Here is a 22,105-nt window from a genome sequence, read left to right on the forward strand (position 1 = left end):
CTTCTTTTGCATATGAAAAGACCCTTTTACACAAACAGGAGCAAGCTGGAGAAGGTAGCTGACGGTATTCAAATAAAACTTTGGGGCTTGGTTAGAAGTCTGAAAATCAGAGCAATGTTATTTAAAAATAAGCAAAATTATACATTTTTTAAAAAAACTAACTTTATGGGCTTTATAAATAGATCTACAAAACATTTATGCAAAAAAAAATGAGTGTTTAATGGCCCTTTAAGCCAAATCGGACAATATCACGACTATGGCGTATATCAATCATCAGGGGGGAACGAGGAGTTCCTTAGCGATGATAGAAGTTTAAAAGATAATCCAATGGGCGGAGGCCCACTCTTGCTATCTATCGGCAATCTACATCCCAGGAGTAGAGAACTGGGAAGCGGATTTTCTAAATCGTCAGACTGTTCATCCGGGGGAGTGGGAGCTCCCCCCGGAGGTGTTTGCCTCTCTGATTCTCCGATGGGGCAGACCGGAATTGGATCTGATGGCATCTTGACAGAATGCCAAGCTTCCAAGATACGGATCCAGGTCGAGGGATCCTCAGGCCGAACTGATAGATGCCTTGGCAGTTCCTTGGTCGTTCAGCCTAGCTTATGTGCTTCCACCGCTCCCTCTCCTTCCACGCGTGATTGCTTGGATCAAACAGGAGAGAGCTTCAGTAATCCTGATAGCGCCTGCGTGGCCACACAGGACTTGGTATGCAGATCCAAAGGTTACTCATGGAGTAAGGTTAGGATTCCCAGGATTCTGTCTTACCTCCAAGAAGGATTGGAGAAAGGGTTAGCAGCTAGTTCCTTAAAGGGACAAATTTCTGCTTTGTCGATTTTGCTTCACAAACGTTTGGCAGATATGCCAGATGTTCAGTCTTTTTGTCAGGCTCTATCTAGAATTAAGCCTGTATTTAGACCAATTACTCCTCCTTGGAGTTTGAATTTAGTTCTTCAAGGGGTTCCGTTTGAACCCATGCATTCCATAGATATTAAATTGTTATTTTGGAAAGTTCTGGTTTCAATTGCCATTTCTTCTGCTTGAAGAGTTTCTGAGCTTTCAGCGTTACAGTGTGATTCGCCTAATCTTTCATTCTGATAAGGTGGTTTTACGTATCAATCCTGGACTTCTTCCTAAGGTTGTTTAAAATAAGAATATTAATCAGGAAATTGTTGTTCCTTCCTTGTGTCCTAATCCTTCTTCTAAGAAGAAGCGTCTGTTACAGATCCTGGACGTGGTTCGTGCCTTGAAGTTTTACTTACAGGCAACTATGGATTTCCGTCAATCATCTTCAATATTCATTGTTTATTCTGGAAAGCGTAGGGGTCAGAAAGCTTCGGCTACCTCTTTCTTTTTTGGCTGAGGAGTATCATCCGCCTGGCATATGAGACTGCTGGACAGCAGCCTCCTGAAAGAATTACGGCTCATTCTACTAGGGCTGTGGCTTCCACATGGGCCTTTTAAAAACGATGCATCTGTTGAACAGATTTGTAAGGCTGCGACTTGGTCGTCCCTTCATACTTTTTCCAAATTTTATACTTTTGCTTCTTCTGAGGCTGTTTTTGGGAGAAAAGTTCTTCGAGCAGTGGTGCCTTCCGTTTAGGTTCCTGTCTTGTCCCTCCCTTTCATCCGTGTCCTGTAGCTTTGGTATTGTATCTCACAAGTAAGGATGAAATCCGTGGACTCGTCGTATCTTGTAGAAGAAAAGGAAATTTATGCTTACCTGATAAATTGATTTCTTCTACGATATGACGAGTCCACGGCCCTCCCTGTCATTTTAAGACAGATTATATTTTATTTTTACAACTTCAGTCACCTCTGCACCTTTTAGCTTTTCCTTTTTCTTCCTAAAACCTTCGGTCGAATGACTGGGGGTGGAGGGAAGGGAGGAGCTATATATACAGCTCTGCTGTGGTGCTTTTTGCCACTTCCTGTTAGCAGGAGGTTAATATCCCACAAGTAAGGATGAAATCCGTGGACTCGTCGTATCGTAGAAGAAATCAATTTATCAGGTAAGCATAAATTTCCTTTTTATCTTAAATAGAAACTATCTTTACACAGATTTTTATTTAAAAATAAATCTTATTTAAATATTTTTTTTTAAATCCACCCTGGTTATATGAACAGGTGTTTATTATTTGGGATATCTTTAATAAGGATCTGTCCGGTTCAGGAAACTTTAGAATAAAGATGCAAATTCATCATTTATTCAGTTTTATTGTATCTCAAAACGCATATTTGTAATACTGTCAGTTTGTATATATGGTTGCTTATGATCAGAGCATAAAAATATAGCTGGCTGAGCTGTGGCTCTTCACACACTTTTTTTTATGATGGCTGTTGTTTTGACACCATAATGTATAAGTATGTCACTGTATTTTAGCTCCTTTCTCTGTTATTTACTTTGTGACATTAGTTAATATGTTAAGAGAAAGTACTATAGAAACAGTCCTCTCCTTTCTTATATGAGGGGCCGGACTTATTAGTTCTAGCAGAATGTGCCCGATTCCCTAACCAAGTGTTTGTAAAAATTTGCTGTATTTTTTATAGTTGTTGTTGTTTTGTTTAACTCCTATGGTTTTTATTTTCATCCATTCTAATTTGCTACTAGACATTTGCAATAGATGGACAAAACAAACATTTAAAGGGACATAATACTCATATGCTAAATCACTTGAAACTGATGCAGCATAACTGTAAAAAGCTGACAGGGAAATATCACCTGCGCATCTCTGTGTAAAAAAGGAAGATATTTTACCTCACAACTTCCTGAGCTCACCAGAGTAAGTGCTGTGTCAAAAGTTATACTTCAGCTGCTGTCCAGCTGCAGGTAAAAAAAAGAAAGAAATGAACTTCAGCCAATCGGCATCAACAGTTCTGAGGTCATGAACTCTTTAACTTTGATCTCATGAGATTTCACTTAACTCTCATGAGATTTCATAGTAAACTTCCTTAAACTGAATAGGGAAATAACACGAGTGTGTGCATGAAGCTCACTCCCTTGCCAGTCCTGGGACAGGCATACTGATTTGCTGCTTAAAGTCCTTTACAGTGGGTTGTGAATACTTAGGACATTTTGAGGTAAAATATCATCATATTTTTTTTTTTTTTATTTTTTTTTACATAGAGATGTTCGGGTGATATTTTCTAGTCAGCTTTTTTACAGCTATGCTGCATCACTTTCAAGTGTTACAACATTTGGGTATCATGGCCCTTTAATATATTAATATAAACATAAGTAGTAGGACTTCCCTTTGTCTTTTAAACGGCTTCAATCCTTAACTGTGTACAGTGGGATATAGCACCATTTTGGAAAAAGAGAAATGTCTTCTATCCTTATTCGGATGGATTTGGTGGATATTCTACTTTTGTATTCTTGAAATTCCCATAATGATTTAGAGATGTTTAATATCTGGAATGTTTTTGACTTCTTCCTGGTCCTCATGAAACCAGTCTTTAATTAGTTTAGCAGCGTGTACGGGAGCTTTATCACCCTGAAATATGGGCATATTGTGAGGGATTAGTGTTTGCACCATAGGATCTCATAAAATGGCCTCATACTCCTTTTTGGCGTTTGTATGATCATGCAGAGCAATTATCAGTCTTACAGGGGCATGGTGCTAAAAAATATCTATTGCATATCAAACAGCTTTTAAACATGTTTGTTTTTTTCTGAATAATTCAAGTAAAAGCTATTTAAATATAATGTGAGACTTCCACAGCCCTATCCGTTGTGTACTTCCTACTTATACTCATTGAACCTATTAACCTATGACCATTATTTGGAAGTTCACAGCTGATACTACTGTAGTAGTTTTTAATTTAAATGTAAAACTATTTTACTTCACTTTTTTTTCAGACCAAAAAAATCAACCTATTTAAATGCTGCTCTTCCATATGGGATGTTGATCTATTTTAAGTATCACTTTAATTAGTCGCATTGAATGGCTGCCTATACCTTTGCAAATCTCCCATCATGTTTTAAGGTTGGCAAATAACTTTATGGGTTGAAGGGATCCTCTTGGCTTTAAAACCTAATTTTGGGCAAGTTTTGTTTAGGGTCCATGTTTTGTGCTCCTTATACCAGGTTATGCCTCATACACCTAATATACTGCTTAGTGGTAACCAACCTAACATTACTCATTTCCAATGTTTTATAGTTACGTTAAGGTTTAACTTTTTATGTGGTGTTTCCTTTATTTTGTTTAAAGGGACATGGAACGTTTTTTCTTTTTCTTTCACTTATATGGATAGAGCATATAATTTTAAACAACTTTCCACTTTACTTCTCTTATCAAATTTCCTTCATTCTCTTAGTATCCTTTGTTGAAGGAGTAACTGCACTGCTGGGTGCTAGTTTGACAATATCAGATAAGCCAATGGGGGGGAAAAAAGGCATATATGTGCAGCCACCAATCATTAGCTGCTGTAGCTCCCTGTAGTGCATGGCTGCTCCTGAGATTCTGGGATCACTCTGTGCCCCTTTTTTTCTCAGACACACGGTATGCATAGGGCTTGATTAACACAGACACCATCATAACTAGAAAATGCGCTAGTGAATTGCACACTTCCAGCACAGCTGCTGTGATTTCCTGTGGCAGTCATCCTGTTTAACTCCTTATACAGCTGAATTTCAGTTTACTGTTTTTTCTGTTCAGTCTTTCAACAGGTTAAACCACAGCTAAGAGGTTGGTCTGATGAGTCTGGATTTCAGATGCGACAATTTGCGTAAACATGAAAGCATGGATCCATCCTGCCTTGTATCAATGGTTCAGGCTGGTGGTGTAACGGTGTAGGGCGATATTTTCTTGCCACACTTTGGGCCCCTTAGGAGCAATTGAGCATTGGTTAAACGCCATGGCCTACCTGAGTATTGTTGCTGACCATGTTCATCCCTTTATGACTACAGTATACCCATCTTCTGATGGCTACTTCCAGAAGGATAATGCACCATGTCACAAAGCTCAAATTATCTCAAACTGGTTTCTTGAACATGACAATGAGTTCACTGTACTCCAATGGCCTCCACAGATCTCAATCCAATAGAGAACCTGTTCTTGCTGATTGGTTGCTAAATCTCAGCCATTATTAAACAAGGGCTGTCCAGGGTCTGAACCAAAAATTGGCTGGTTCCTTAGCTTAGATGCCTTCTTTTTCAAATAAAGATAGCAAGAGAATGGAAAAAAATGATAATAGGAGTAAATTAGAAAGTTGCTTAAAATGTCATGCTCTATCTGAATCATTTGGGTTTAGTATCCATTTTAATAATAAACCAATAATAGAAGTTTATATAATTCACATGGGATGGAAAAGAAAACAAAATATCCCAGAGTGTTCAAAATACATAAATATTGCTGGTCAAGAAGATTAACCAATGTAACTAGCTATCTAATATCTCTCTATTGGCGTCTGATTCTGTTATAACTTGTAATTCCTTGGATTTTCACTTTAAATTTTCCATTGTTTCCAGATTGTGAAAAACTCAGTGAGACAGTGTTTGCCATTTCATAATAATATTGCACTTTTAGGTTCTATAAATGTGAAATATTTTGCTAAACAAATTATTTGTATTAGTTTAAGATGAGGCCCGAAGGACCCCCCTTCATTGGGTGATGTAATAAAGCTATTTGAGGACTTAAATGGATGATTTTCTCCAGCACTACACTTGGCAATCTAGCCACTTCTACCCAATAATTTTTAACAAAAGGGCTCTCCCACCACTTAGGTGCCTTTTCCCACAACCTCTAAAACATTCTCATGTATTTGCCACCGCTTGACATCGCCAACTGCCATGAGTTAAATACCACCTATATATTACTTTGACAATATTTTCTTGTACATTTTGCTCTATAGAGAAGGGGTTCCTCCTTTTTGACCTACTCTGACCGTTCCTGGACGGAGTAGTCAAGATGTTAAAGGGACATAATACTCATATGCTAAATCACTTGAAACTGATGCAGTATAACTGTAAAAAGCTGAAAATATCCCCTGAGCATCTCTATGTAAAAAAGGAAAATTAAGCAGAGTAAGTTCTGTGTAAAAAGTTATACTCAGCTGTTCCCAGCTGCAGGTAAAAAATAAATAAAAAAAAATGAAGATATGAACAGCAGCCAATCAGCGTCATCAGTGCTGAGGTCATGAACTCTTTTACTGTGATCTCATGAGATTTGACTTATCTCTCATGAGATTTCATAGTAAGCTGAATAGGGAAATAATATGAGAGTGCACAAGCCTCATCCCGTAAGCTGTCCTAGGACAGACACACTAAAATGCTGCTTAGAAATCCTTTACAATGGGAGGTGGCTACTGAGGAACTTGAGGTAAAATATCTTTCTTTTTACATAGAGATGTTCAGGTGATATTTTCTAATCAGCTTTTTACAGCTATACTGCATCACTTTCAATTGTTTAAACATTTGGGTATTATGGCCCTTTAAGATTCACATTTTTCCATGTAGTTCAATTTAGAAAAATTAAAGAAATGGTATAACCCTGCAAATAGCACCCTTAACCCTTTTAGTCACTAGACATAAAAAATCTAAATATGTTGTATTTTTAACCTTATTGGAAACTAAAACCTCTTTGACCTGGGAACGTAGTTTAAAATATTTAAACCAGGATGAAGCTGTATGATCTAATTGACAATATTGTAAATAAGTTATATATTTTAAAGGGACAGTCTACTCCAGAATTGTATTGTTATTGGGTTTAGAAAAAAATAAAAATACCTCTGTGGCCGGCAGGAGTGTTTAAGGGTGAAACCAGAATCATTTACAACAGGGGTCAGTAACCTTGGGCCCCCAGATGTTTTGGAACTACATTTCCCATGAAGTTCAGACATCCTAAAGAGTGTATCAGCATCATGGGAAATGCAGTTCCAAAACATCTGGGGGCCCAAGGTTGCTGACCCCTGATTTAGAGGGACAAAAGCTTTTTAAGCTTGGCTGCATAAAAGGGGAGTATCATAATGCCCATTTTAATTCTGCACATACTTTAACATTACTGTGCAGTCCCTTTTTAAATACGATGTTATATCATCAAATGGTTTAAGGGAATAACTAGACTTTGTCATGTGTCACGCAAATAAAGATAATTTCTAAAGAAAATCCATTTAAAAAAAACTATGTTCATTTGGTAGAAACTTTTTGAAACCAGCATTTTTCCCTCTTTCAGACATTTTAAATTGTACCTCACCTCAAGCACAGAGCGTTTCTCTGAAAACCTTCGTGCTGTGGTATTGGATGGTAATGGCAAGGAGAGAGAATACCATGTAAAGAAATCCGACTTCTTCACTGGACACGTAGTAGGTGAGCATTCATTCATTTATTCCTATTGTGTCATCAAACTGTTTGTAGAATTGTCTCACTAGCTCTGCAAAACCCAACATTCTGTCACGTGCACGAATGACCATTGTTGAAACATCTTTCAAAATAAAAATGTTTCTTTGCTTAAAGGGACATGAAACCCAATTTTTTTTCTTTCATGAAACATAGGTAGAACATACAATTTTAAACAACTTTCCAGTTTACTTCTATTAAGTTTTGTTCATTCTTTTGGTATCATTTGTTGAAGGAACAGCACTGCACTACTAGTTTCTAACTGAACACATGGGTAAGCCAATGACAATCAGTATATATATATTTATTTACTACAATTTTTACTTTTTTTTTTTTTTTTAAAGCTCCGACAATAAGCGCAGCTCTCCTACCAGCCATCTTGTGTAATTGATTGACAGGCGACTATTCTTAAAACAACTCATCCTTGTTTTCTCTCCCGGGGCGTTCAGCCCCTTTGCACGTCACGTCAAGGATGAGTTGTTTTAAGAATCGTCACCTGTCAATAAATTACACAATATGGCGGGCGGGAGAGCTGCACTTATTGACGGAGCTCTAAAAAGGTAAAAATTGTAATAAATAAATATAAAATATTTGATTAATTAAACTCGGCCTCATTTTTAAAAGGCTTTCCAATGCCGTGAGCAATGAGGGTTAACTTTACATTCACTTTTAAAGGATACGTTTTCAAACTGTTTTCCTTCTATAAGATATGACGAGTCCACGGATTCATCCTTTACTTATGGGATATTATCCTCCTGCTAACAGGAAGTGGCAAAGAGCACCACAGCAGAGCTGTCTATATAGCTCATCCCTTGACTCCACCCCCCAGTCATTCTCTTTGCCTACTCTAAGTAATAGGAAGGGTAAAGTGAAAGAGGTGATAAGATGATAGTTTTTATTTTCTTCAAGCAAGAGTTTATTTTAAATGGTACCAGTGTGTTATATTTTTTCCCAGGCAGCAGATGGATGAAGACTTCTGCTTGGAGGCTGATGATCTTAGAAGTTGTTACTAAGATCCAGAGTATTTCCCACAGAATGGCTGAGGAGTACTTAAGAAACTTCAGTGTGAGGAACGTTTTTCATGCTATAAGCAGTGAGGTATGTTCAGTCATTTTTTTCTGGAGAGACTGTGTTATTTCAGAATTGGCTGACCGTATCCCCATGAGGGAAAGGGTAAGCAGTAATACTAAATTATAAAGAGGGGTATTACTGGACTTGCATATTGGGCTATAAAAAAATGGTTGACACTGTTGTTATGTTTGTGGGCAAACGTTTTCATAACTGGGAGTTACAGATAACGTTTTTTATGATAGACGTTTTTCTACTTTATTAAGTATAGAGGTTACACATGGCTTCATTTATGGGTATATGAGCCCACATGGCTAGGTTTTAGACCGCTCTGGTGCGGTTATTTTAGGCTGTGAGACATCGAGTGAGATGGGTGGGGCCTATTTTCGAGCCTCAGTTGCGCAGTTGTTTTTCCCAGACAAGCAGCAAGCTCCAACTCCGGTGGGCCTTTCAGAACAGTATTGGGCCTAATCTAAGGTTTAATCCGATTTTACAGACCCCTGAGGGCAGGTAGGCGCCACAGCAGGGCTGTGGCGAGGTGCAGGGGGTGTTTTTATTTGAAGTTAACGTTTTTATAGCACAACGTTTTTTTGGTAAGGGTTAAGTATTACTTTCCTTGTGGGGCAAACTTAGCTGACAAGTTGGGATGCTTTTATCATAAAATTGGGATAATTTTATCATTTTAAAGCAGTTTTGGAAAAATTGTATGCTTTTTTTTTTTCTCTTAAAGGCGCAGTACCGTTTTTTCAGATTATTTTTTTCACTAAATAAAGTGTTTTCAAGCCTATTTGTGGTCATTACTAGCCTGTTTAACATGTCTGACATTGAGGAAAGCCAATGTTCCATGTGTTTAGAAGCCATTGTGGAACCCCCACTTAAAATGTGTCCCTCATGTACTGAAAGGGCCTTACATTGCAAAGAACATATTTTAGCTGATAAAAGTATGTCTCAGGATGATTCTCAGTCAGAAGAGAATCGGGTTATGCCATCTACTTCTCCCCAAATGTCACAACCTTTAACGCCCAGCCAAGCGACGCCAAGTACTTCTAGTGCGTCTAATTCTTTCACCCTGCAAGATATGGCCGCAGTTATGTCTACTACCCTCACAGAGGTATTATCTAAACTGCCTGGTTTGCAGGGGAAGCGCAGTAGGTCCGGTATTAGAGTAAATGCTGAGCCCTCTGATGCTTTATTTGCTATCTCCGATGTACCCTCACAATGTTCTGATTTGGGTGTGGGGGAATTGCTGTCTGAGGGAGAGCTTTCAGATTCAGGAAAGATGTTCCCTCAAACAGACTCAGATATGACGGCCTTTAAGTTTAAGCTTGAACACCTCCGCTTGTTGCTCAGGGAGGTTTTAGTGACTCTGGATGATTGTGACCATATTGTAATTCCACCAGAGAAATTGTGTAAAATGGATAGATATCTAGAAGTCCCTACTTACACTAATATTTTTCCAGTCCCTAAGAGGATTTTGGACATTGTTACTAAGGAATGGGATAGACCAGGCATTCCGTTCTCTCCCCCTCCTACTTGTAAGAAAATGTTTCCCATATCTGACACCATTCGTGATTCGTGGCAGACGGTCCCTAAGGTGGAGGGAGCTATTTCTACCCTGGCTAAGCGTACAACTATACCTATTGAGGACAGTTGTGCTTTCAAAGATCTTATGGATAAAAAGTTAGAGGGTCTTCTAAAGAAATTGTTTATTCATCAGGGTTTTCTTCTACAACCTATAGCGTGCGTTGTTCCTGTAACTACTGCAGCTGCTTTTTCTTTCGAGGCTCTAGAGGAGTCTCTTAAGGTTGAGACCCCATTAGATGATATTTTAGATAGAATTAAGGCTCTCAAGCTAGCTAATTCTTTTATTACAGATGCCGCTTTTCAAATGGCTAAATTAGCGGCAAAGAATTCAGGTTTTGCCATTTTAGCGCGTAGAGCGTTATAGCTTAAGTCCTGGTCTGCTGATGTGTCATCAAAATCTAAGCTATTAGCTATTCCTTTCAAAGGTAAGACCCTATTTGGGCCTGAACTGAAGGAGATCATTTCCGACATCACTGGGGGAGAAGGCCATGCCCTTCCTCAGGGAAAGACAAATAGAATAAGGGCCATACAAAATAATTTTCGTTCCTTTCGAAACTTCAAAGGTGGTCCCTCTACTTCCTCCCCTGCCACAAAGCAGGAGGGGAATTTTGCTCAATCCAAGTCAGTCTGGAGACCTAACCAGACCTGGAATAAAGGTAAACGGACCAAGAAGCCCGATGCTGCTACCAAGACAGCATGAAGGGGCAGCCCCCGATCTGGGACCGGATCTAGTAGGGGGGAGACTTTCTCTCTTCGCTCAGGCTTGGGCAAGAGACGTGCAGGATTCCTGGGCTTTAGAAATCGTGACCCAGGGGTATCATCTAGAATTCAAAGATTCTCCTCCAAGGGGGAGATTTCATCTTTCACGTTTGTCTGTAAACCAGAGAAAAAGAGAGGCGTTCTTACGCTGTGTAGAAGACCTATATACTATGGGTGTAATCTGCCCATTTCCAAAAGCAAAACAGGGGCAGGGGATTTACTCCAATCTGTTCGTGGTTCCCAAAAAAAGAGGGAACCTTCAGACCGATCTTAGATCTCAAAATTCTAAACAAATTTCTCAGAGTCCCATCCTTCAAGATGGTGACCATTCGGACAATTTTACCAATGATCCAGGAGGGTCAACATATGACCACAGTGGATTTGAAGGATGCGTATCTTCACATTCCTATCCACAAAGATCATGACCAGTTCCTCAGGTTCGCCTTCCTGGACAAGCATTACCAGTTTGTGGCCCTTCCTTTCGGGTTGGCCACAGCTCCCAGAATTTTTACAAAGGTACTAGGGTCCCTTCTGGCGGTTCTAAGGCCGCGGGGGATAGCAGTTGTGCCCTATCTGGACGATATCTTGATTAAGGCATCAACTTGCCAGCTAGCCAAATCTCACACGGACATCGTGTTGGCTTTTCTTAGATCTCACGGGTGGAAGGTGAACATAAAGAAGAGTTCACTTGTCCCTCTCACAAGAGTTCCATTCCTAGGAACTCTGATAGACTCGGTAGACATGAAAATTTTTCTGACGGAGGTCAGAAAATCAAAGATCTTAACCACTTGCCGAGCACTTCATTCCATTCCTCGGCCGTCAGTGGCTCAGTGTATGGAGGTAATCTGACTAATGGTAGCGGCAATGGACATAGTTGCTCGCTTGCATCTCAGACCACTGCAACTATGCATGCTCAGACAGTGGAATGGGGATTATGCAAATTTTATCTCCTCTGATAAATCTGGATCAAGAGACGAGAGACTCTCTTCTTTGGTGGTTGTCACAGGATCATCTTTCCCAGGGAATGTGTTTCCGCAGGCCAGCATGGGTCATAGTGACGACGGACGCCAGCCTCTTGGGCTGGGGTGCAGTCTGGAATTCCCTGAAGGCGCAGGGTGTGTGGACTCAGGAGGAGGCTCTCCTTCCAATAAATATTCTAGAACTGAGAGCGATATTCAACGCGCTTCAGGCGTGGCCTCAGCTGGCTTCGGCCAAATTCATAAGATTCCAGTCGGACAATATCACGACTGTAGCATATATCAATCATTAAGGGGGAACAGAGAGTTCCCTAGCGATGATAGAGGTTTCCAAAATCATTCGATGGGCAGAGACTCACTCTTGCCATCTATCAGCAATCTATATCCCAGGAGTGGAGAATTGGGAAGCGGATTTTCTCAGTCGTCAGACTTTTCATCCCGGGCAGTGGGAGCTCCATCCAGAGTTGTTTGCACAATTGATTCATCAATGGGGCACACCAGAATTGGATCTGATGGCATTTCGTCAGAATGCCAAACTTCCTTGTTACGGGTCCAGATCAAGGGATCCTCAATCAGTACTGATAGATGCTCTAGCAGTACCGTGGTCATTCAACCTGGCTTATGTGTTTCCTCCTTTTCCTCTCCTTCCTCGTCTGATTGCCAGAATCAAACAGGAGAGGGCTTCGGTAATTTTGATAGCACCTGCGTGGCCACGCAGGACTTGGTATGCAGATCTGGTGGAAATGTCATCTCTGCCACCGTGGAAACTGCCACTGAGACAGGACCTTCTCATTCAGGGTCCGTTCCAACATCCAAATCTAGTTTCTCTGTGGCTGACTGCCTGGAGATTGAACGCTTGATTTTATCTAAGCAGGGATTCTCTGAGTCGGTCATAGATACCTTGATTCAGGCTCGAAAGCCTGTCACTAGGAAAATTTATCATAAGATATGGCGTAAATATCTTTATTGGTGCAAATCCAAAGGCTACTCATGGAGTAAGATTAGGATTTTGTCCTTTCTCCAAGAAGAATTGGAGAAGGGGTTATCAGCCAGTTCCTTAAAGGGACAGATTTCTGCTTTGTCAATCTTACTGCACAAGCGTCTGGCAGATGTCCCAGACGTTCAGTCGTTTTATCAGGCTTTGGTTAGAATTAAGCCTGTGTTTAAACCTGTTGCTCCGCCATGGAGTTTGAATTTAGTTCTTAAAGTTCTTCAAGGGGTTCCGTTTGAACCTATGCATTCCATAGATATTAAACTTCTATCTTGGAAAGTTCTGTTTTCAATTGCTATCTCTTCTGCTCGAAGAGTTTCTGAGCTATCTGCATTACAATGCGACTCGCCTTATCTTATATTCCATTCTGATAAGGTGGTTTTGCGTACCAAACCTGGATTCCTTCCTAAGGTTGTTTCTAATAAGAATATTAATCAGGAAATTGTTGTTCCTTCTCTGTGTCCTAACCCTTCTTCTAAGAAGGAGCGTCTGTTACATAACTTGGAAGTGGTTCGTGCCTTGAAGTTTTACTTGCAAGCGACCAAGGATTTCCGTCAAACATCTTCTCTGTTTGTTGTCTATTCTGGAAAGCGTAGAGGTCAAAAAGCTACGGCTACCTCTTTCTTTTTGGCTGAAAAGCATCATCCGTTTGGCATACGAGACTGCTGGACAGGATTACAGCTCATTCTACTAGAGCGGTGGCTTCCACATGGGCTTTTAAAAACGATGCTTCTGTTGAACAGATTTGTAAGGCTGCGACTTGGTATTCCCTTCATACCTTTTCCAAATTTTCCAAATTTGATACTTTTGCTTCTTCGGAGGCTATTTTTGGGAGAAAAGTTCTTCAAGCAGTGGTGCCTTCTGTTTAGGCATCTGTCTTGTCCCTCCCGTTCATCCGTGTCCTGTAGCTTTGGTATTGTATCCCACAAGTAAAGGATGAATCCATAGACTCGTTGTGTCTTATAGAAGAAAAGTAAATTTATGCTTACCTGATAAATTGATTTCTTCTATGATACGACAAGTTCACGGCCCGCCCTGTCAATTTTAAGACCGATTATATTTTTTGATTTAAAACTTCAGTCACCTCTGCACCTTTTAGTTTCTCCTTTTTCTTCCTATACCTTCGGTCGAATGACTGGGGGGTGGAGTCAAGGGAGGAGCTATATAGACAGCTCTGCTGTGGTGCTCTTTGCCACTTCCTGTTAGCAGGAGGATAATATCCCACAAGTAAAGGATGAATCCGTGGACTTTTCGTATCGTAGAAGAAATCAATTTATCAGGTAAGCATAAATTTACTTTTTAAATTAATTTTGAAACAAACAGGAAATACTTGTTTGTGCACAGCTTATTCTTAGGGCCAAATTACTCACTCACTGACTGATGACAATGACTCGTACAGCTCTATTCGTAAACGGTGAGATAATCATGGAAACCCCCCCAATATCATAACTTCCCTTTTTAAAAACAAATATCTGCTACATTTTAAAATGCCTTTTTAAATGCAGCAAACTAAATGACTTTTGATTTCCCTTTAAAACTTGACTATTTTCTGACTTTGTGGCTTTGTTTATTGTACAAGCAGTTTACCTGATGTTACAGGTTTGTTGCTACATAAAGTGATCTGCACTGTGATAGTAATTCACGTGGAAGGAGTCAAATCAAACCTCTTCTTTTTTTATTTTTTAACCTCACAAATATATGCCCAGATTTTTTTAGTTTTTTAAAGAAAATATGATGATGTCCCAGGTGCCCTGAGAGTACTTAAAGGCATATGAAATCCTCAATTTTTCTTTCATGATTCAGATAGCACAAACGATTTTAAACCACTTTCCAATTCCAACTACTGCTGATCTTTACGCTGATAATGAGCACATTGCTCAGATTCTAAATACAAATACACTGACAATGAGCAGATTGACAGTTCAGTGAACCAAACTAGTTTAAGCAAATGGCAATAATATAAAGGGACATAACAGTCCCCATTCATATTAAGACGCTCAAAAAGAGCTTAACTTTCTACTAGGGATGCACGATCAATTGCGGATGCGATTTAAAATCGAGAGAGTATGCAATTTTTAGCCCCGTCCCATTTGACTTCACCTATGACGTACAGGAGGGTGGCCGACTTGCGACATTGAGCCTACTTACCAGAGAGCGCTGTGGCTGATGCGGGTTACAGGGAGGGGGGTCGACTTTCCGGGGAGCCCTGTGACTGATGCGGGCTACAGGGAGGGGGGTTGACATACCGGGGTGCGCTGTGACTGATGCGGGTTACAGGGGGGGTGCCCTGGGACTTATGTAGGTTGGAGGCTGATGGTGGTTACAGGCGGTGCTTATGATGTTAAAGGGGGTGCTTATTTGGGGGGTTACAGTGGGAGCTGATGGGACTTATGTAGGTTACAGAGGGGGCTTATGGGGGTTACAGTGGGAGCTGAGGGGGGTTACAGAGGGTGTGGGGTTACAGTGGGAGCTGATGGGGCTTATGTAGGTTATAGAGGGGGGCTTATGGGGGTTACAGGGGGTGCTGACGTGAAAATCGCGATTAAATCTGCCCCACCCTTATCGCCCAGCCCTACTTTCAATACATAAAATACACATTAATATACTGAGGTGAACAAATGGGTTAAATATTTTTCCACATTTTCATAATAAAAAAAAAGTAAATTAGCTTCAATTTCTTTTTATCCGTTGTTGATGGTGTAGGGATATACTAAAGAGAGCTAGCTGAACACATCAGATTAAAAAATCACGAGAGGTAGATACGTGCAGCCACCAGTCTGCAGCTAGCTCCCAGTAGTGCATTGCAGTTCTTGAGCCTACCTATGTATTCTTTTCAGCAATATATACCAAGATAACGAAGCAAATTAGATAATGGATGTAAATTAGAAAGTTATTTAAAATTGTATGCTCTATCTGAATCTTGAAAGATTTATTTTGTTTTGGTCCCTTTTAAGTGTACACATGCAGTCACTTGGTCATGGACATAACCAATCCCCGGATGCATAATCCATTATTGTGTTTTCTACTACTGCTTAGAAAGACCGTGTACAAGAAGGTGTTTCACAGTAATTCTTGTCAAGCACTTACTTGGATAAGGTGATAGAAAAATAACTATAAACAATACATGACTATGGCTTAGTTTTCATTGCTGTTGTAAACTGGTGATAACAGGTTTCCACATTGTAGTCTATGGAGATGTTTTATTTTACCACCAGTTTGCATCAGCAATGGTAATTAGACCTATATTAATTTAATTTTAACAATTATTAAAAATAATAATACAGGAATATTGGGGATCTGTAAAGCTTCTCTTTAGAATAATACTTTGAATTACATTTACCTGTTAGGATAACCAATCCAAATGATACATTGAATTTGCATTTTGTGTTTGTTGTGTGCTTTGAAGGAGAGCAAAATTCTAAGGTTCTGGCTCACATTGGAGATGGGGATTTTACAGCACGGATCACAACAGATGGAGATGAATATAACATTGAGGTAGGCATTTTAATCCTCATGCCTCACTCGGGTTTAGAAACGGCAATCACTATAATTTTGTACCTTTTTCAGAGATGTTACATTCCAACCATTTTTTATAACGCATATGAAAAAGGAGATCTTGAAGAGCCTATATAGTGGAAGCATTGCATGCCCTAGCTTTAGCACCAGTGACCCTGCACCTCTATATATTTAACTCTGCCGAAGCTGCAGAAAACTGCTAGTCAAGAAAGGAAACTGTTGCTAAACAGAAGTTGCACAACCCAGCTGTGCATTGTCCGTTTCTGTTCAGAAGCAGCATTTCTCTGTGTGCCCAAACAGTGTTTAAACTGTTTTTAACCCCTCTCTCTGGCGTCAACACCCAGGCTTACAGGGTTGGACTGTCTCTAGCAAATTAGAGCACATCAGTTTTGTACTACAATATCCTTTTAAAGGGATAGGAAAGTTAAAATTAAACTTGCATGATTTTAAGACACTTTTAAATTCACTTCTATTTTCAAATGTGCTCCTTTCTCCTAGTATCCCTTGTTACAAAATGAATACCCACATATCATGCACCAGTGGGAGCTAGTTGCTGATTGGTACCTGCACAGATTTGTCTCTTGTGATTGGCTTCCTAGATGTGTTCAGCTAGCTGTTAGTAGTGTAATGCTGTTCTTCAGCAATGGATAACAAGAGAACGAAGCAAATTTTATAATAGAAGTAAATTGGAAAGTTGTTTAAAATTGTATGTTCTATCTGAATCATAAAAAAAAGTTTGGGGTTTAGTATCCCTTTAAGTTTCAAGGGCACCTTCCCATATATTTTATTTATATTTTCGTAGCTTTATTTTTTTAGAACCAAATTTATACCCAGCACAACATAAAAGTTATCTATTCTCCCTCAAATGTTTGTTTGTGGTTTACAAAACACAGTTTGTCTTATGTTAAAAGGCACTTTTATTCCATATTGAAGCCCATGCACAAAACGATACATATAAGTTTTTGGTATTTTTTTCTTTCTTTAGATGCATTTTTACTGAGTTCAATTATGGTGTAATTTTTTAAAAACTAGTCATTTCAACATAATGGATAGTTTTAAATTCTCTTATAAGCTTACAGTAAAAGGTAAAGTGTACTGTAAAATTTTATATTTCTTTCATGTAATTGGCAAAAGTCCATGAGCTAGTGACGTATGGGATATACAATCCTACCAGGAGGGGCAAAGTTTCTTAAACCTCAAAATGCCTATAAATACACCCCTCACCACACCCACAATTCAGTTTTACAAACTTTGCCTCCTATGGAGGTGGTGAAGTAAGTTTGTGCTTGATTTTCTTCTATGATATGCACTTCTCTGCATTTTGAAGCCCGATTCCTCTCAGATTACAGTGTTTGTCAGAGGGATGTGAAGGGAGTATCACATATTGAGTATATGGTTTTCCTCACGGAAATCTTTTCAAAGGTTCTCTGTTATCAGTCATAGAGGTTCATCTCTTACCTCCCTTTTCAGATCGACGATATACTCTCATATTCCATTACCTCTACTGATACTGTTTCAGTACTGGTTTGGCTATCTGCTATATGTGGATGGGTGTCTTTCGGTAAGTATGTTTTCATTACCTAAGACACTCTCAGCTATGGTTTGGCACTTTATGTATTAATATAAAGTTCTAAATATATGTATTGTACTTATATTTGCCATGAGTCAGGTTTATGTATATTTCCTTTTGCAGACTATCTGTTTAAAAATTGGGAAACATATTTAGGAAGTTATTTTTTCTTACCTGGGGTATAGTCTTTTCTTCAAATTGACTGATTTTTCATTAATTTTCGTGGGCAAAATTAGGCTTGCAAAATGCTGATATTTATTGCGTCATTCTTGGTGCGAGAATTTTTTGTCGCAAAGGTACGTTCGGTGGCGCAAATTCGTAATTTCCGGTGTCTTAGTTGAAGCCAGATTTCCTTGCACAAGGTTTGCGTCTGCCATGACGCGAGTTGCGTCATTTACGGATGTTGTTAGAGCCAAAAAATTTAATTTTGTGTTGCGCGGCATACTTGGAGCCAAATAATTTAATTATTTAAACCGCACTTCCTATATGCCTATTGCCTTTTTTATGCTCAGAGGGCTATGCTGTTTGCATTTTTTTCCCATTCCTGAAACTGCCATATAAGGAAATTGATAATTTTGCTTTATATGTTTTTTCTCTTACATTTGCAAGATGTCTCAATCTGATCCTTTCTCAGAAACCACTGTTGGAACCCTGCTGCCTGATAACAGTTTTACCAAAGCTAAGTGTCTCTGTTGTAAGTTAGCGGAGATTATATCTCCGGCTGTAGTATGTAACAGTTGACATGATAAGCTTTTACATGCAGAGAATGTATCCATCTAGTACAATGCTTGTTGTTCCTTCAACATCTAATGTACATGATATCCCTGTGAATATAAAATAGTTTTTTTTGCTGATGCGATTCAGAAGGCTTTGTCTGCTATTCCGCCTTCTAATAAACGTAAAAGGTCTTTTAAAACTTCTCATAAAGTTGATGAAATTTCAAATGACTGACAACATACTGAATTATCCTCCTCTGATGAGGATCTATCTGGTTCAGAAGATCCTACATCAGATGTTGATACTGACAAATCTACTTATCTCTTTAAGATGGAGTATATTCGTTCCTTGTTAAGAGGTATTGATTACTTTGGATATTGAGGAAACTAGTCCTCTTGATACTAAAACTAGTTAACGTTTAAATTCTGTTTATAAACCTCCTGTGGTTACTCCAGAGGTTTTTCTAGTTCCTGATGCTATTTCTGATATGATTTCAAAGGAATGGAATAGGATTGGTACTTCTTTTATTCCTTCTTCTAGGTTTAAAAAGTTGTATCCTTTGCCAGCAGTTAGGTTGGAGTTTTGGGAAAAAATCCTCAAAGTTGATGGGGCTATTTCTACTCTTGCCAAACGTACTACTATTCCTATGGAAGATAGTACTTCTTTTAAGGACCCTTTAGTTAGGAAACTTGAATCTTATCTAAGGAAAGCTTATTTTTTTTCTGGCTACATTCTTAGGCCTTCTATATCCATGGCTGATGTTGCGTCTGCATCAACTTTTTGGTTGGAAAGCTTAGCGCAACAAGAAAAAGATCCTGATTTGTCTAGCATTGTTTGCTTGCTTCAACATGCTAATAATTTTATCTGTGACGCTATTTTTGATAGCATCAATATTGATGTTAAATCTATGTCTTTAGCTATTTTAGCTAGATGAGTTTTGTGGCTCAAATATTGGAATGCTGACATGGTATCTAAGTCTAGATTACTATCTCTTTCTTTCCAAGGTAACAATTTATTTGGTTCTCAGTTGGATTCAATTATTTCAACTATCATTGGGGGGAAGGGAGTTTTTTTTATTTTTACCTCAGGATAAAAGATCTAAGGGTAAATCTAAAGCTTTTAATTGTTTTCGTTCTTTTCGTCAGAATAAGGAACAGAAAGCCAATCCTTCCTCCAAAGAATCTGGTTCCAATTGGAAACCTTCAAGTTGGAATAAATCCAAGTCTTTTAAGAAATCAAAGCCAGCCCCCAAGTCCGCATGAAGGTGCGGCCCTCATTTCAGCTCAGCTGGTGGGGGGCAGATTAAAATTCATTCAGGCCAGATCTGGAGTGCCAACTTTCAAAATGGGCACTATAAGGACTATTCTGCCTTTTGTTCAGCAAGGTCATTATATGTCCATGATAGACTTGCAGGATGCACATCTTCATGTTCCTGAGATTCTCTTTTCTAGGCAGTATTAACAATTTGTCCCTCTTCCATTTGGCCTAGCGACAGCTCCAAGAATTTTTTCAAATGTTCTCTGTGCCCTACTCTCTGTAATCAGAGAACAGGGTACTGCAGTGTTTTCTTATTTGGACGATATCTTGGTACTAGCTCAGTCTTTACATTCTGCCGAATCTCACACTAATCAACTAGTGTTGTTTCTTCAAAGACATGGTTGGAGGATCAATTTACCAAAAAGTTCCTTGATTCCTCAGACAAGGGACACCTTTTAGGTTTCCAGGTAGATTCTTTGTCCATGACTTTGTCTCTAACAGACAAGAGACAAACAAAATTGGTTTCAGCTTGTTGAAACCTTTAGTCTCAATCATTCCCTTCAGTGGCTATGTGCATGGAAGTTTTAGGTCTCATGACTGCAGCATCGGACGCAATCCCCTTAGCTCATTTTAATATGAGACCTCTTCAGCTTTGTATGCTGAATCAATGGTGCAGGGATTATACAAAGGCCTCTTTTGTTCGTCCAACCTAGACTGTAATCACAGCAGATGCAAGTATTTCAGGTTGGGGAGCTGTCTGGGGTTCTCTGACAGCACAAGAGGTTTGGAAATCTCAAGAGGCGAGGTTACCAATCAATATTTTAGAACTCTGTGCTATTTTCAGGGCTCTTCAGGTTTGGCCTCTGTTGAAGAGAGAACCATTCATTTGTTTTCAGACAGACAATATCACAACTGTGGCATATGTCAATCATCAGGGTGGGACTCAGTCCCCTAGCTATGAAAGAAGTATCTTGGATACTTTATTGGGCGGAATCCAGCTCTTGTCTAATTTCTGCGGCACATATCCCAGGTGTAAACAATTGGGAAGCGGATTATCTCGGCCATCAGACTTTACATCCGGGGGAGTGGTGTCTCCATCCAGATGTTTTTTCAGATTGTTCAGATGTGGGGTCTTCTAGAAATAGATCTAATGGCTTCCCATCTAAACAAGAAACTTTCCAGGTACTTGTCCAGGTCCAGGGATCCTCAGACGGAGTCGGTGGATGCATTGGCAGTTCCTTGGTTTTACCAACCTGCTTATATCTTCCCGCCTCTAGTTCTTCTTCCAAGATTGATCTCCAAGATCATCATGGAACAATCGTTTGGGTTTCTGGTAGACCCAGCATGGCCTCACTGGTTCTGGTATGCAGATCTTGTCCGGATGTCCAGTTGCCAACCATGGTCACTTCCTTTAAGACCAGACCTTCTGTCTCGAGGACCGTTTTTTTCCATCAGGATCTCTTATCGTTAAATTTGAAGGTATGGAAATTGAACGGTTAGTGCTTAGTCATAGAGGTTTCTCTGACTGATTTGATACTATGTTACAGGCTCGTAAATCTGTTTCTAGGAAGATTTATTATTGAGTTTGGAAGACTTATATTTCATGGTGTTCTCATAAATTCTCCTGGCATTCTTTTTGAATTCCTAGAATTTTACAGTTTCTTCAGGATGGTTTGGATAAACGTTTGTCTGCAAGTTCCTTGAAGGGACAAATCTCTGCTCTTTCTGTTTTATTTCACAGAAAGATTGCTAAGCTTCCTGATATTCACTGTTTTGTGCAGGCTTTGGTCCGTATCGAGCCTGTCATTAAATCAGTCTCTTCTCCTTGGAGTCTTAATTTTGGTTTTGAAGGCTTTACAGGCTCCTCCTTTTGAGCCTATGCATTCTTTGGATATTAAACTACTTTCTTGGAAAGTGTTGTTCCTTTTGGCTATCTCTTCTGCTAGAAGAGTTTCCGAATGATCTGATCTTTGCGAGTCTCCTTTTTTTTTTTAATTTTCATTAGGATAAGGCAGTTTTGCGGACTTCATTTACATTTTTAGCTAAAGTTGTGAATTCTTCTTTTTTTTTTTTTTTTTTTTAATTTATTAAACTTTAATACCTATTATGAGCACTGTACAAACCAGGACTTTTGCATGTATTTGAAAGATACTTTCAAAATCTTTTAAAGTTGTGAATTCTAACAACATTAATAGGGAAATTGTTGTTCCCTCTTTGTGTCCTAATCCTAAGAATTCTTTGGATAGATCCTTCCATTCTCTGGATGTTGTAAGAGCTTTGAAATATTATGTTGAAGCTACTAAAGACTTCTAGTCTATTTGTTGTCTTTT

The 22,105-nt window shown here is 39.2% G+C and overlaps 1 protein-coding gene across 2 annotated transcripts in view; it reads left to right on the forward strand.

Moving 5' to 3' along the window:
- The window catches only part of ADAM17 (ADAM metallopeptidase domain 17), a 306,921-nt gene that overhangs the window by 43,319 nt on the left and 241,497 nt on the right, over positions 1–22,105 (forward strand). Inside the window, exons 4-5 of one of the 2 annotated variants that reach the window (XM_053709701.1) lie at positions 7,173–7,306; positions 16,122–16,210. In XM_053709701.1, coding sequence (XP_053565676.1) covers positions 7,173–7,306; positions 16,122–16,210 — 223 coding nt within the window. Of the gene's footprint in view, positions 1–7,172; positions 7,307–16,121; positions 16,211–22,105 lie in introns of those variants that run through there. The other variant, XM_053709702.1, reaches the window with a different exon arrangement.

Source organism: Bombina bombina, chromosome 4 (genome assembly GCF_027579735.1).
Source record: "Bombina bombina isolate aBomBom1 chromosome 4, aBomBom1.pri, whole genome shotgun sequence".
Lineage (NCBI taxonomy): Eukaryota > Metazoa > Chordata > Amphibia > Anura > Bombinatoridae > Bombina > Bombina bombina.